Source organism: Drosophila obscura, unplaced genomic scaffold (genome assembly GCF_018151105.1).
Source record: "Drosophila obscura isolate BZ-5 IFL unplaced genomic scaffold, ASM1815110v1 contig_150, whole genome shotgun sequence".
Classification (NCBI taxonomy): domain Eukaryota; kingdom Metazoa; phylum Arthropoda; class Insecta; order Diptera; family Drosophilidae; genus Drosophila; species Drosophila obscura.
In genome coordinates this window covers 4929655-4943100 of record NW_024542736.1, presented here as the reverse complement: position 1 = coordinate 4943100, position 13446 = coordinate 4929655, and the positions used below count along the sequence as shown (strand labels likewise).

Genomic DNA, 13446 nt, shown 5'->3' with positions numbered 1-13446 from the left:
GGCGTAGTTTTTTGACCGAACGTTCAATGTGTGTGGGTGTGGTCAGAGATTGGTAATACCCAATTCCAGTAAGGGTAGAACTCTACAATCGTACCAACCAAAAGCTTTATTTTTGAGCTTTTAGCCATGTTCCACACTTAGATTACAAAACGGGGGCTCCAAAAGCTTTCACATGCTAAGGTTCAGCAAACTCCCGTTAAATGTGGCAGATTTCTAGTAATAAAATCGTACGGGTCGCAGCAGAAGGTGTATCCGGCCCTCCCCTCGTCCCGTACACTGAGTCCGGAGTTTGAGCACGGCACTTCTGTGCAAACGTTTGACACGTCTTGTCCAGTCGGCCGTGTGGTTGCATGGGCGTTGTTGTAGGTGAGGAAAACAAAGTGGGCGCCTGATATGTGGCTTACAATTTTGTATATCCACTTGGGAACGGGATTCCTGTTTGGGTTGGCCAGCAGAAAAATTGGAATATCAGCGTTTCGCGAGTACAACTCGAGCACTCCCAGGACACCAGTGCAGACTTTCAGAGCATCGTAGCGTCCCTGAGAGAGCTGTCGGCGTACCCAGTTCTCGATGGTTTTCCAGTTGCCGCGATTGATTGTTTTGAACTGTGGTATCAAATTGATGTGCTTGTTGGTCTGTCCTCTGCTAACTAGTTTTGAAAAATGGGTTTTAAATTAATTTTACGAGCTAAGGCAACTATTTCCATTAACATTACCTATCCAAAACGTTTCATATTGCAACAATATCTCTATCTTTTTTTTTAGCGACGTTTCCTTCTCTGCGTTGCACACATTCATTTTTAGCACCAACCTAATATACCCCTTAATGCAAATAAGAACAGGAGTTTGGCCCATTGTGCAATGTCTAACAGTTATGTATATTCAATACTTAACAACCCTTGGCGAGGGTATCAGGAAGGGCACAGTACAACTATGAGATAATGATAATTTCCTTCAATCCACCAGCTGATCATCAATCCTTGTCAGTTAGTATTGTGTGTGTGACAAGTTCGTTAGAAAAACTCTGCCAGGTTCATGAACAAGATGCTCTTCTGCAGAAAGCCTCCGTAGCAGGCTCTGATTGATAACTTTTAATAATTTAATTGTAATAATTGCTAATATGTACTTAATTAAGTAAAAGAACCGGAAGCCTCAAGATATTCAACCGGTGGCAAAGCGTCTGCCATTTAATGGGTATGGGTCTGGGCTGACAACATACATATGTGCATTCATAGTAAATACTTGAGAATAGACAAATCGCACGCTCCGTCTTCCGCTTCATGTACTCATGTACTCAGTAGGCTATCGAGCTTCTTGCTCTGCACAACATGGGGTCTCCTGCCTTCCGTTCAATACATAAATGGATCGTATTCTGTTTTCTATTTGTGATTTGTGTTGTGTTTCTGCCACAGCAGCGCAACAGCGATGCTCCATCACCCAAATTTAAAGCACCCACACTCCAGCCGGTGACAACGATCCTGGACGACTCCGAAGATCCGAATGATTCGGATTTGTATTCGCATTCCGCTTCAAGCGATGCCGATGTGAGCAAAGTGACTGCGTTGCCATTGTACTACGTGGAGAGCTCCCTATGCAAGATACCGTATGTGGATCCCTTTGGGGCGGACACAATGGCCGTGTACGAGCGCATGCAGTACGAGCCCTGCTCCAACGACACCGCCCTGGTCACCCCCATCTACGATGTGAGCCGACAGCGCTATGTGCTGCACATCAACGAGACCCTGGCCTCCCGCCTGCTCAACTCCAGCGAGATCGAGTACAACTGCTATTACCAGGAGATAAAACGCAGTCCGTCTGACGGCTACGACAGGTATGTACTACACGTGAATGGATATCTGGTCTGCCCTGGACCCTAAAGCTTGTCTCTAGCGTCGATCGCAAGTACTTCTCCCAGGACTATGTGGTTCCGGTGCATGTTCCGGGCCTCATATTGGGCTGCCATCGGACGGACAACACGTCTCACATCCTCCAGAGCGATGCCTACACGCTCGTCCAGTACCGGGCTCCGCCGCCAGGACTCTTCCTGGAGCCATCGAAGCGGAAGCCGTCCGTCATCATGTTTGGCATCGACAGTCTATCCAGAATCAATCTGAGGCGCACCATGCCCAAAGTGTACAACTTTCTCACTCGCCGGGGATGGTACGAGCTTCAGGGATACAACAAGGTGAGTGCTTGGGGATCAAGCCAGCTTGGGGCTGCAGAATCTAATTGCCACTTCCAGATAGGCGACAACACATTTCCCAATCTGATGGCCATTCTGGCCGGCTACAGTCCCGAGTCAGCCAAGGAAAATGTCTGCGATTGGGAAACCAGTGGCTGCCTCGACGAGATTCCCTTCATCTGGAAGTATTTCAAGAACGCCAGCTACCTGACGGCATATGCCGAGGATGAGACTGGGATGAATACCTTCAACTACGTTAAGCCAGGCTTCAAGAAGCAGCCAACGGACTACTACCTCAGGCCTCTCCAGAAGGCAGTCGAGGCGGAAATGGACACCTGGAAGTGCGCCGATTGCTCGCTGAGGTATTGCATTGGTCGGCGGGAGACGAGCAGCTATGCGTACGACATGTGCAAGGAGTTCGCCAGGCGGTACGTGGACGAGCAACCCATTTGGGGGCTGTTCTGGTCGAACAGTTTCAGCCACGACAGCTACCGAATGCCATCGAAGATGGAGGACTACGTCCTGCAGTACATGCTGGACTTCGAGGCTGACGGCGTCTTCGAGCAGAGCATTATGATATTCCTCTCCGATCACGGTTCGCGCTACGGGGACATCATGTACTTGGAAAGTGGCTTCCTGGAGTCGCGTCTGCCCGCGATGTTCATCTACCTGCCGCCCTGGTTCCGGGCCCACTATCCCGAGTACGCACGGGCCCTGGAATTGAATCGGAATCGACTGACCTCCAATTATGATCTGCACAACACTCTGAAGCACATCATCGAGTTGGGCGATGGCCGGCCGCTGCCCAAGTCCCACGATTGCCCCAAGTGCCAGTCGCTGTTCTATCCGATGGACGAGCAGCGGTCATGCGAAGACGCTGGCATACCGGAGCACTATTGCACCTGTGTGCCCTACAAGCGACTCTCCGGCGACTGGCCACGTCGCATCGCATCTCGGGTCATTGACCGCATCAACGAATACCTAAGCGGCAGGAATCTCAGCGCCATTTGCGCCAATTTATCGCTGTCCTATGTGCACGAAACGGAAACTAAGATCCCCCTCCATCAGAACTTCCACGACTCGCAGCTGGCGGAGACGGCCGTGTATCGGACAATGTTCAAGGTGAAACAAAACAGCGCCGACTTCCGGGCCACAGTCGTCTTCAACAATATTACGGAAGCTGTGGAGGTAGAAGTGACATCCATCAGTCGCCTCGATTCCTATGAAGGCGATTCCACCTGCATCGACGACAAAACGGACAAATTGTACTGCATTTGTCTGAGCAATCTCAAAGAGTAGCCTCTCACAAACTTTTACGCACGAGTACTTCGTACATTCCACGTTTTTGTTGTTGTTGTTGCCGTTGTACAAGCGTTGTCTAAATGGCCCTGTTAATAGATACAGTTAACTAATTAAAAATTTGATTTTATCTCATATTATTTTGACAAGACAAGGAACGTGCGAGTCGCTTCTGGGGACGCGACTCTACTTATAACCGTACTCAGTCAGTATATACATATTTTAGCTTATGATTTTTTAGAATTTTAGAATTAAAAAAAAAAAATTTTACATTTAACATTTGTGTGCTACATCTGTTATATACATCTACATATATTATGTATACTCTACATCTAACATGTATATTATACATGTACCATTTAGACTCTACATCTCCTCCGCTAGGGGTTGCTCGCGCACTGAACGCGGCGTGTGTGCGAGCGAGAAAGAGAATGTGTAGCAGGTTTGGCTCTGGCTGGTGGAGTCGGGGGAACCAACAGAAAATTAATTTCTTCATTCTGGCTATAATTATAATCCGATCTAATTCAGATTCGGCAATCTGGTAGATATGGGCATTTTCTACGTTACTGCGTTTTTGTTTTATCGTATCATTAAAATTGTGGCTGCCACAGATTTTCGTTCTTTGTGGGGGCGGAAGGGGGCGGGGCGAAATTTTGAAATACACTTGTAGCAGTGTGATATCACATGAGCCCAGAAACCAAATTTGGTTGCCCTAGCTCTTATAGTATCTGAGATCTAGGCGCTCAACAAGACGGACAGACAGACAGACGGAGAGACAGACATGCCTATATCGACTCGGCTATTGATGCTGATCAAGAATATATATACTTTATGGGGTCGGAAAATTTTCCTTCTCTGCGTTACACACATCCACTTTTACCACAAACGCTACCACTGAAAAAAGCTTTAAAAAAAAAAACAGTTTTCAAAAATTCTTCAAAAAGAAGTTCTTAAATAGAAAAAAAAGAAAATATGGGTTGATGCCATTTGTAAACCCCAAATCTTTAAGAAAAAGTTGGTTTTGTTCCTTGAGGAAAATAAATAATAAATAAATAATTATACCCGTACTCAAAAAGGAGTTAAGGGGTATATTAGATTTGTGGTAAAAGTGGATGTGTGTAACGCAGAGAAGGAAACGTTTCCGACCCCATAAAGTATATATATTCTTGATCAGCATCAATAGCCGAGTCGATAGAGCCATGTCTGTCTGACCGTCTGTCTGTCTGTCTGTCTGTCTGTCTGTCTGTCCGTCTTGTTGAGCGCCTAGATCTCAGAGACTATATGAGCTAGGGCAACCAAATTTGGTTTCCAGACTCATGTGATATCACACTGCTACAAGTGTATTTAAAAATTTCGCCCCGCCCCCTTCCGCCCCCACAAAGAACGAAAATCTGTGGCAGCCACAATTTTAATGATACGATAAAACTAAAAACGCAGTAACGTAGAAAATGCCCATATCCACCAGATTGCCAAATCTGAATCAGATCGGATCATAATTATAGCCAGAATGAAGAAATTAGTTTTCTGTTTGTTCTTCCGCCCCCTCCTGCCAAAGACCCCCTACCTATCTCTTTCTCGCTCGCTCACTCGTTTAGTGCGCGAGCAACCCCCAGCGGAGGAGATGTAGAATCTAAATGGTACATGTACAATCTACATGTTAGATGTATAATATACATTGTATATGTAGATAACAGATGTAGCTAAAAAATGTAAAATTTTTTTTTTTTAATTCTAAAACTCTAAATAATCATATGCTCAAAAATGTATACATATACTGACTGAGTACGGGTATAAGTAGATTCGCGTCCCCAGAAGCGACTCGCACGTTCCTTCTCGTTGAATTTAAATATAAGAGAAATAAAGATTAGGAACACTAGGGAATGGTAAAACTATTCCTTGGAAAGAACTTTACGCTGCCTAATCGATTAAAAATCAACACATTTTTGCTGCTTTAATCGAGTATATTTTATCTGGGATATTTAGGAGTAACCAAAGCTACTGCTTTCATTAAAAATAAGTGGAAGCACGATCATATTAGAGATTGAAAATGGTGGCATTGCAGCAGTAGGTGAAGCCAGCGACTGCCGTGTTGACCAGTGGCATGGGGCAGGGAACGCTAGTGCAAAATGCTGGGGCATTTGGACGGCGTGGTGCGTAAATGTTGTTGTACGTGAGGAAGACGGCCAGAGGCTGGTTGGTGGAAGTTCGCACCACCTTGTACATCCACTCGGGCACGGGGTTCTTGGTGCCAGTTCCCAGGATTACGCGATGAGGGACGGGTGGCCGTGCACGATTGGGCAGGATGAGATTGCCAACAGCACCCGTCTTGATCATCAGCGAGCCACCACCTCGGATGCGGTTGCGCACCCAGCGCTCGATTGTCTCCCAGTTCCGGTCGTTGATGCTCTTGAACTGCGGCACCACATTCACGTACTTGAAGGTGGCGCACATCTGATCGCCGTAGAGGAAGTCGGCCGAGGGAGTGAGGTGTCCGCGATTGATGATCACATCCCGATTATTGCGGATATATGTCTGGGTGTTGCCGAAGATGCGCCTGAAGGCATCGTAGATACTGCGGACGGTGAAGGTCCTGGCATCCGCCTCACTCAGGGCTCCATCTCGGCTGAAGTCGGCGCAGGGACGCGTCGGGTCTGTGGGATGAACAGAGACATCCTGTCGAGTCAAAGAAGCCGGGAGATATCACGGGAAAAATACTCACAGAAGGTTTTGCCGTACACCGTGTGTCTCGTGAAGATCGCCCTTACATTGGTGCGATCGTAGCAGGCGCGATACAGCTCCAGTCGTCTGTTGTTGATCGTGTAGCCAATGGAGTACATGGTGGCCGGACAGGATGCATCAGTGACGATTGTGGCACTGGCGGCCATGGGGTTGTTGCATCGCAGCGGCAGCGGTCGGGAGAAGTTCGTGTTCCGCTGGCAGGTGGTCTGGACGATGTCGTTCGGCTGGCAGATCATGTGAAGCACCTCGCCAGTTTGCACTCTCTGGACCCGCTTCAGGGCGTAATTTCCCGTGCGATCGCGGTTGGAAAATATGCGATTGGTGCCCTCAATCATGGCACGGGAGAGTGGGCAGTCGGCCTCCGCCTGAAGGACTGTCATGCCAAGGAAATAATGCATCAAGTCGAACAGTTCCTTTCTTAATGCTACTCACCCAATCCCAGTCCAATGGCGATGCAAAGCAGCAGATATCGTACAACCTGTTGGGCTTCCATGGTGATTGTGGATTGGTAGGCTCAGCCACTGGCATTTATACGACTCCCGGAGCTATCGGGCTTTTCCCACTCCATTCTTACCGGGCCACGCGCGTTGGCACGTGTCTGCATTCTGCATTCAGCTCCAGAAGGCGAAACAACAGACTATTTTTGGCAACACATTCTGACCGCTTGCATGGGGGAGCCTAAAGCGCTGAAGCGGCATTTTATTGTTTCTCATTGTGCTCCGCACTTGAAGTGCGGCTAGCCCTAGCCTGGCTGGCCCTAAAAATATTTCACACTCGGATATGCACAGTAATTTGTACTTCCATTTTCCGGCTCTGACAGTGCCAACACTTCCCTGCCTCTCTTTCTGGGTCAACATGGAAGTGTGTGCACTTCCTTTAAGGCTTTGGTTTCCCCTCTTACTTATAGGCTCTTGCTGATGGCAGCCAAATGTAATTTTATTTTCCCGAATATTTAGCCAAAACTATTTCGCTGCATTCTGTGCTCTCACATGCAAATGCACATTGGAAAGCATATATTTTTGTGGCACAGTTGAGTGCGTTGCAAGCTCCATTCCAAGTGGGTTTCATATGCGAAAAATCTAAGGAAATAAGCCAGCAATTTGAAAAACAGATACAATTGTGGCCAAAATAATCCTAACAGTTGATTGCTTAGAATTAAATTAAAACGAGAAGGAACGTGCGAGTCGCTTCTGGGGACGCGACTCTACTTATATCCGTACTCAGTCAGTATATACATTTTTGAGCATATGATTTTTTAGAATTTTAGAATTAAAAAAAAAATATTTAATTTTACATTTTTTTGCTACATCTGATATCTACATCTACAATGTATATTCTACATCTAACATGTAGATTGTACATGTTCCATTTAGATTCTACATCTCCTCCGCTGGGGGTTGAACCAGCCAAGGAAATAATGCATCAAGTCGAACAGCGATGCAAAGCAGCAGATATCGTACAACCTGTTGGGCTTCCATGGTGATTGTGGATTGGTAGGCTCAGCCACTGGCATTTATACGGCTCCCGGAGCTTTTGTATTCTTGGAGTTCTGATCGCTTGATAGATAATCTAATAGATCTATATTCAAATGTGTTGCCAAATGTGTTCCACAGTTGATTTCCCACAGATAAATACAAGGCAGTTCCAATTTCTTCAAGGTTACAGGCTTAGGCTCTTATTCGTAGGGTTAATTGTAGTTAAATATGTATGTATATATCGCGCGCAAAAGCCGGCATGTGGAAAAACCGAAATAAAGTAGATCGGTGGGGCTAAACCTGCCGAGGGCTGTCGGCAGCGAGAGCAGGAGCGAGAGCGAGGGCAACAGCTTGCTAGCTGGATTGCTAACAGTGGTGTGGCTGGAATGCCCACAGAGCTGTTGCCCCGCCAGCGCCGTCCTCACTCTGAACAGTGCGGCATTCTGTGGCGGCAGCTCAGAAATTGCAACTTTCATCGCCAGCCCCATTTCTCGCAGCAGAATGTGTATCCTTCCTGCCCCGCCCACCGCAGATCCATTTAGTTTGGGCATTGAACAGGTCGTCCAATCCTTTGTTTTCGGTGAAAGTCAGTGAGAGTACATCCACTTGGGAACGGGAATAATGTTGAGGGCCATGGTTGAACTGATTGCAGATTTCCACTGGTGGAGCACACCGAAGGCACCGGTGCAGACTTTAAGAACATCCCCCACAAAAACTGATGGCTTGAAAAGAGAATTGTACGACCTTTCCGATGTGGACTACACGTACAGAAATATTGTGTCATTTAATTGGCGTAGTTTTTTGACCGAACGTTCAATGTGTGTGGGTGTGGTCAGAGATTGGTAATACCCAATTCCAGTAAGGGTAGAACTCTACAATCGTACCAACCAAAAGCTTTATTTTTGAGCTTTTAGCCATGTTCCACACTTAGATTACAAAACGGGGGCTCCAAAAGCTTTCACATGCTAAGGTTCAGCAAACTCCCGTTAAATGTGGCAGATTTCTAGTAATAAAATCGTACGGGTCGCAGCAGAAGGTGTATCCGGCCCTCCCCTCGTCCCGTACACTGAGTCCGGAGTTTGAGCACGGCACTTCTGTGCAAACGTTTGACACGTCTTGTCCAGTCGGCCGTGTGGTTGCATGGGCGTTGTTGTAGGTGAGGAAAACAAAGTGGGCGCCTGATATGTGGCTTACAATTTTGTATATCCACTTGGGAACGGGATTCCTGTTTGGGTTGGCCAGCAGAAAAATTGGAATATCAGCGTTTCGCGAGTACAACTCGAGCACTCCCAGGACACCAGTGCAGACTTTCAGAGCATCGTAGCGTCCCTGAGAGAGCTGTCGGCGTACCCAGTTCTCGATGGTTTTCCAGTTGCCGCGATTGATTGTTTTGAACTGTGGTATCAAATTGATGTACTTGTTGGTCTGTCCTCGGCTCGCCTCGAAGGCAAAGTCGAGGGATGGCACCAGATGGCCACGATCGTACAGAAGCTCGCCCTTCACAAAATATGTCTGGGGTGCCAGGAGTTGTTGGTATCTTTCATAGATCTTGGGATTCTGAAACGAGCTCGCAGCTGCTCCAGAGATTATGCGATCAGTTGTGAAATACTCTCGACGATCCGCCTCTAAACATAGACGTAGATTAGTTGAAATTACTCGTCCAATGGCTGCCCTGCTGACTGGAATACAAAACTTACCCGAGGTGCTTGTGTGGGCCATGTAAATGGTAAAATGCGCTTTAACGTTCGAAGCATCGTAGCAGCTTCTATAGATCTCCAGAAACACTAAATTTCTGACATTATAGCCCACACGATACATGGTGTGAGGGCAACTGGAATCGGCGATCGCCTCCACCACTGGGCTTATGGGTTGAGAACAACCAGTTGTGGCCAGTGGTGGGCTGAAGTTATTTCCAGTGCACCTTGATTGTATTATGTCAGCGGCATTGCAAATCGAATACACACTTGCAGTGTTAGGAAGCAAGTCCTTGCGCAGCAGTTGATAACTCGAACCATCGCGAGTGGCAAAAACTCGATTAGTCTGCTTTAGTTCATTTGTATTTAGCTGGCAGTCAGCCTGCGCGCTTCCGAGTACTACAAAGATGATCACTCTTAAACACCAAATATTAATTTATATTATAACTTACAAAGAAGCAGACTGAGACTTAGACAGAGACACCGCACGTGGTTCATCTTCACAACTTGAGCTCGGAGCTACAACTGATGGTCGCTCGGCAGATTGCCCAGACTTTAGTAGCTTTATACGTACAGTAGATGTTGGGGAATTTCCTTATCGCACCTTTCCTTATCGCATTGCGAATACTTGTTTGTATTATTTTAAGAATGAAGCTGCTGATTACGCGTTAAGTGGAAGTGAGTAATTTCATTGCCCTACTAGTGGGAAATTCTATACTTGGCATTCTGATCGCTTGATAGATGATCTAATAGATCTATATTCAAATGGGCAACACCTTTTCTCTATTACATCTTACATTCTGCTGCCCATACCTTTTGGTTTCAAGAATCCAACAGATGACATCGTGCGTGTGGCGGCCGCTCAGAAATTGCAACTTTCATCGCCCGCCCCATTTCTCAGGTCATCGCTGATAGCTGTGCACATGCGGTTCAAGACAGTCCTTGCCCCGGGCCGAGTGGGCGGGCGGTACTGAGGCTCTTCCTACCCTCCCTTATCTGCGGTTATTATCAGGCATCGCCAAGTGGTTTTCCGGCTGTGGTGTTTACTTTGCCGGAGCACGTATAATAACAAAGGGCTTGTCTTTTCATTCTTTTCAAGCTGCCTTGCATCCAATGAACTTTATGTGGCTTGCATTTTGTCATCAGCACTCATAAAAACCTATCTAAAATTAAATCTAAGGTGCAGCAGCAAAAATCAAATAAAAAGTCGCACTTGAAACCACTCGTCTATTCGTCGGAACATTCATTAGTGGGGGGGGGGGAAGGACTACACAGACGCACAGTATCCTGGCGAAAGGGTTGCAGTCACTTTCAGGGGGGGCTGCACGGCAACACGATACAGTAGAAGGTAATCTTCGGTGGCCCTGTTGGCTCGTCTATGCTTTGGACATACTACATAGAGAGCATCGTTGCTGGCATTGGTACGGGGCTCGTCATCGAGTTTTGGGACATCCGTCATCTGTTTTTTTTTTAATTTAGTCGAGCGAACGAAAGTCCCTCTATCCATACAAATTCTTATCAGCCTTTTAATTTTCAGCTAAATATATTATTACTAAAGTTCATGTCAAATTGCCTATTCGTTCATAGTACTGTGAAAATGAATTCATTTTTTTCATCTCTGATTAGACAAATTGTATGGCCTACAAATTATTAATCAACTCAATGACTAAATAATTAAATTTAAATACAAGAGAAATAAAGATTAGGAACACTAGGGAATGGTAAAACTATTCCTTGGAAAGAACTTTACGCTGCCTAATCGATTAAAAATCAAAACATTTTTGCTGCTTTAATCGAGTATATTTTATCTGGGATATTTAGGAGGAACCAAAGCTACTGCTTTCATTCAAAATAAGTGGAAGCACGATCATATTAGAGATTGAAAATGGTGGCATTGCAGCAGTAGGTGAAGCCAGCGACTGCCGTGTTGACCAGGGGCATGGGGCAGGGAACGCTAGTGCAAAATGCTGGGGCATTTGGACGGCGTGGTGCGTAAATGTTGTTGTACGTGAGGAAGACGGCCAGAGGCTGGTTGGTGGAAGTTCGCACCACCTTGTACATCCACTCGGGCACGGGGTTCTTGGTGCCAGTTCCCAGGATTACGCGATGAGGGACGGGTGGCCGTGCACGATTGGGCAGGATGAGATTGTCAACAGGACCCGTCTTGATCATCAGCGAGCCACCACCTCGGATGCGGTTGCGCACCCAGCGCTCGATGGTCTCCCAGTTCCGCTCGTTGATGCTCTTTAACTGCGGCACCACATTCACGTACTTGAAGGTGGCGAACATCTGATCGCCGTAGAGGAAGTCGGCCGAGGGAGTGAGGTGTCCGCGATTGATGATCACATCCCGATTATTGCTGATATATGTCTGGGTGTTGCCGAAGATGCGCCTGAATGCATAGTAGATACTGCGGACGGTGAAGGTCCTGGCATCCGCCTTACTCAAGGCTCCATCTAGGCTGAAGTCCGCGTAGGGACGCTTCGGGTCTGTGGGATGAACAGAGACATCCTGTCGAGTCAAAGAAGCCGGGAGATATCACGGGAAAAATACTCACAGAAGGTTTTGCCGTACACCGTGTGTCTCGTAAAGATCGCCCTTACATTGGTGCGATCGTAGCAGGCGCGATACAGCTCCAGTCGTCTGTTGTTGATCGTGTAGCCAATGGAGTACATGGTGGCCGGACAGGATGCATCGGTGACGATTGTGGCACTGGCGGCCATGGGGTTGTTGCATCGCAGCGGCAGCGGTCGGGAGAATTTCGTGTTCGGCTGGCAGGTGGTCTGGACGATGTCGTCTGGCTGGCAGATCATGTGAAGCACCTCGCCAGTTTGCACTCTCTGGACCCGCTTCAGGGCGTAATTTCCCTTGCGATCGCGGTTGGAAAATATGCGATTGGTGCCCTCAATCATGGCACGGGAGAGTGGGCAGTCGGCCTCCGCCTGAAGGACTGTCATGCCAAGGAAATAATGCATCAAGTCGAACAGTTCCTTTCTTGAGGCTACTCACCCAATCCCAGTCCAATGGCGATGCAAAGCAGGAGATATCGTACAACCTGCTGGGCTTCCATGGTGATTGAGGATCGGTAGGCTCAGCCACTGGCATTTATACGGCTCCCGGAGCTATCGGGCTTTTCCCACTCCATTCTTACCAAGCCATTCTTGAAAGGGTTTGAAGTGCAATGTACATACAGTGACATATTAAGATAAGATAAATATAAAGATATCTGTTTAAGGATTATGTACGCCCCATCAGGGGTCCCACAGTGCAGAAGCAGTATTCAGTGTGTATTCGGTGTTTATTCGATCGCGTGCATGGCTTTTTTTGGGTGTGGAAGCGAAGCAAGCTGCCGGCGGCTGTGGGCAGCGAGAGCGGGAGCGTGAGCGTGGCTCCCGCTCGGGAGCCGTGTCGATCATTGGAGCGCTGTCAGAGAGCGCTAGCAGAATTCTCGACAGCTACAGACTGTTAGCCGAGAGTGGACACAGGCTGTTATTTTGGGCTGTAAACAGCGCTGCTCTCTTACTTTGGAATGTAACTTAAAGCTTCGCTATTGATTTGACCACATGTGTATGGTGCACATATCAATTTATTCAAGTACATATTTTATCGATGTGGCCACTGCACTTAATGGGCATGTAAATTCACAATGGCATCCTGTCGCTGTGGTTGACTTAACCCGAACTCAACTGACTATGATGTACCTGTTCGAGAGGTCTGTTTCAAGATCACATAATGACACAATTATGCCAGAATCAGAATCACAATCACAATCAAAGGCAGAGCCAGACAGTGACTGAATGATTGCCTTCTAATGTCGGCTGGCCATTGTCATTGTCATTGTCTGGCCATTGTCGTTGGATTTGTCGTTGGATCTAAGTGGCCACTGGCCATGTATTTTAATGTGCATTTTGTGGAATGCTTAATGCGCGGCAAAGTATGCTAGGCTTTTGTCTGCCTTCCGCTTGTAAGCTGGTCCTGGACTGATGGAGGCGTAACGCAATTTCCGCAACTTACGAGCAATTTTGCGCTATTTGGGCACTTTTAATGTACGCTCACAG

The 13446-nt window shown here is 47.1% G+C and overlaps 4 protein-coding genes across 5 annotated transcripts; 1 reads left to right on the top strand and 3 right to left on the bottom strand.

Moving 5' to 3' along the window:
• Nucleotides 1-91: 91 nt before the first annotated feature.
• LOC111082034 lies at nt 92-9924 on the bottom strand. 2 transcript variants are annotated; one of them, XM_041591609.1, is made up of 4 exons: nt 9841-9924; nt 9392-9787; nt 9108-9319; nt 92-623 (listed from the first exon to the last, which is right to left on the bottom strand). In XM_041591609.1, the coding sequence occupies exons 1-4, from the start codon at nt 9884-9886 to the stop codon at nt 183-185; spliced, it is 1095 nt and encodes a 364-aa protein (XP_041447543.1). In that variant the 5' UTR covers nt 9887-9924; the 3' UTR covers nt 92-182. The 2 variants fall into 2 exon arrangements, with proteins under 2 accessions (XP_041447543.1, XP_041447542.1); XM_041591608.1 differs by lacking the exon at nt 92-623 and having other exon boundaries at nt 8576-9319.
• LOC111068592 lies at nt 1312-3677 on the top strand. Its single transcript, XM_022358179.2, has 3 exons — nt 1312-1830; nt 1890-2184; nt 2242-3677. The coding sequence occupies exons 1-3, from the start codon at nt 1328-1330 to the stop codon at nt 3478-3480; spliced, it is 2037 nt and encodes a 678-aa protein (XP_022213871.2). The 5' UTR covers nt 1312-1327; the 3' UTR covers nt 3481-3677.
• Nucleotides 5433-8484, bottom strand: LOC111082035. Its single transcript, XM_022378210.2, has 4 exons — nt 7733-8484; nt 6652-6747; nt 6200-6592; nt 5433-6131 (listed from the first exon to the last, which is right to left on the bottom strand). Exons 2-4 carry the CDS (start codon nt 6710-6712, stop codon nt 5515-5517), a joined length of 1071 nt encoding a protein of 356 aa, XP_022233902.2. The 5' UTR covers nt 6713-6747; nt 7733-8484; the 3' UTR covers nt 5433-5514.
• A 1327-nt stretch (nt 9925-11251) lies between the features above and the next one.
• LOC111069345 lies at nt 11252-12458 on the bottom strand. The gene is made up of 3 exons (XM_022359369.2): nt 12398-12458; nt 11946-12338; nt 11252-11877 (listed from the first exon to the last, which is right to left on the bottom strand). Exons 1-3 carry the CDS (start codon nt 12456-12458, stop codon nt 11261-11263), a joined length of 1071 nt encoding a protein of 356 aa, XP_022215061.2. The 3' UTR covers nt 11252-11260.
• Between the last annotated feature and the right edge of the window lie 988 nt (nt 12459-13446).

What these genes read in the sequence shown, in the direction of transcription:
- LOC111069345 (XM_022359369.2), bottom strand. Translation starts at nt 12,458, where the DNA reads ATGGAAGCCCAGCAGGTTGTACGATATCTCCTGCTTTGCATCGCCATT. An exon ending in CGCCATTGGACTGGGATTGG is followed by an intron (nt 12,339 to 12,397) that starts GTGAGTAGCCTC and finishes TTGGCATGACAG; the next exon opens with TCCTTCAGGCGGAGGCCGAC. An exon ending in GGTGTACGGCAAAACCTTCT is followed by an intron (nt 11,878 to 11,945) that starts GTGAGTATTTTT and finishes TTCATCCCACAG; the next exon opens with ACCCGAAGCGTCCCTACGCG.
- LOC111082035 (XM_022378210.2), bottom strand. Translation starts at nt 6,712, where the DNA reads ATGGAAGCCCAACAGGTTGTACGATATCTGCTGCTTTGCATCGCCATT. An exon ending in CGCCATTGGACTGGGATTGG is followed by an intron (nt 6,593 to 6,651) that starts GTGAGTAGCATT and finishes TTGGCATGACAG; the next exon opens with TCCTTCAGGCGGAGGCCGAC. An exon ending in GGTGTACGGCAAAACCTTCT is followed by an intron (nt 6,132 to 6,199) that starts GTGAGTATTTTT and finishes TTCATCCCACAG; the next exon opens with ACCCGACGCGTCCCTGCGCC.
- LOC111068592 (XM_022358179.2), top strand. Translation starts at nt 1,328, where the DNA reads ATGGGGTCTCCTGCCTTCCGTTCAATACATAAATGGATCGTATTCTGT. An exon ending in CCGTCTGACGGCTACGACAG is followed by an intron (nt 1,831 to 1,889) that starts GTATGTACTACA and finishes GCTTGTCTCTAG; the next exon opens with CGTCGATCGCAAGTACTTCT. An exon ending in AGCTTCAGGGATACAACAAG is followed by an intron (nt 2,185 to 2,241) that starts GTGAGTGCTTGG and finishes TGCCACTTCCAG; the next exon opens with ATAGGCGACAACACATTTCC.
- LOC111082034 (XM_041591609.1), bottom strand. Translation starts at nt 9,886, where the DNA reads ATGAACCACGTGCGGTGTCTCTGTCTAAGTCTCAGTCTGCTTCTTT. An exon ending in GGCCCACACAAGCACCTCGG is followed by an intron (nt 9,320 to 9,391) that starts GTAAGTTTTGTA and finishes GTCTATGTTTAG; the next exon opens with AGGCGGATCGTCGAGAGTAT. An exon ending in GAGGACAGACCAACAAGTAC is followed by an intron (nt 624 to 9,107) that starts ATCAATTTGATA and finishes ACCAACAAGCAC; the next exon opens with ATCAATTTGATACCACAGTT.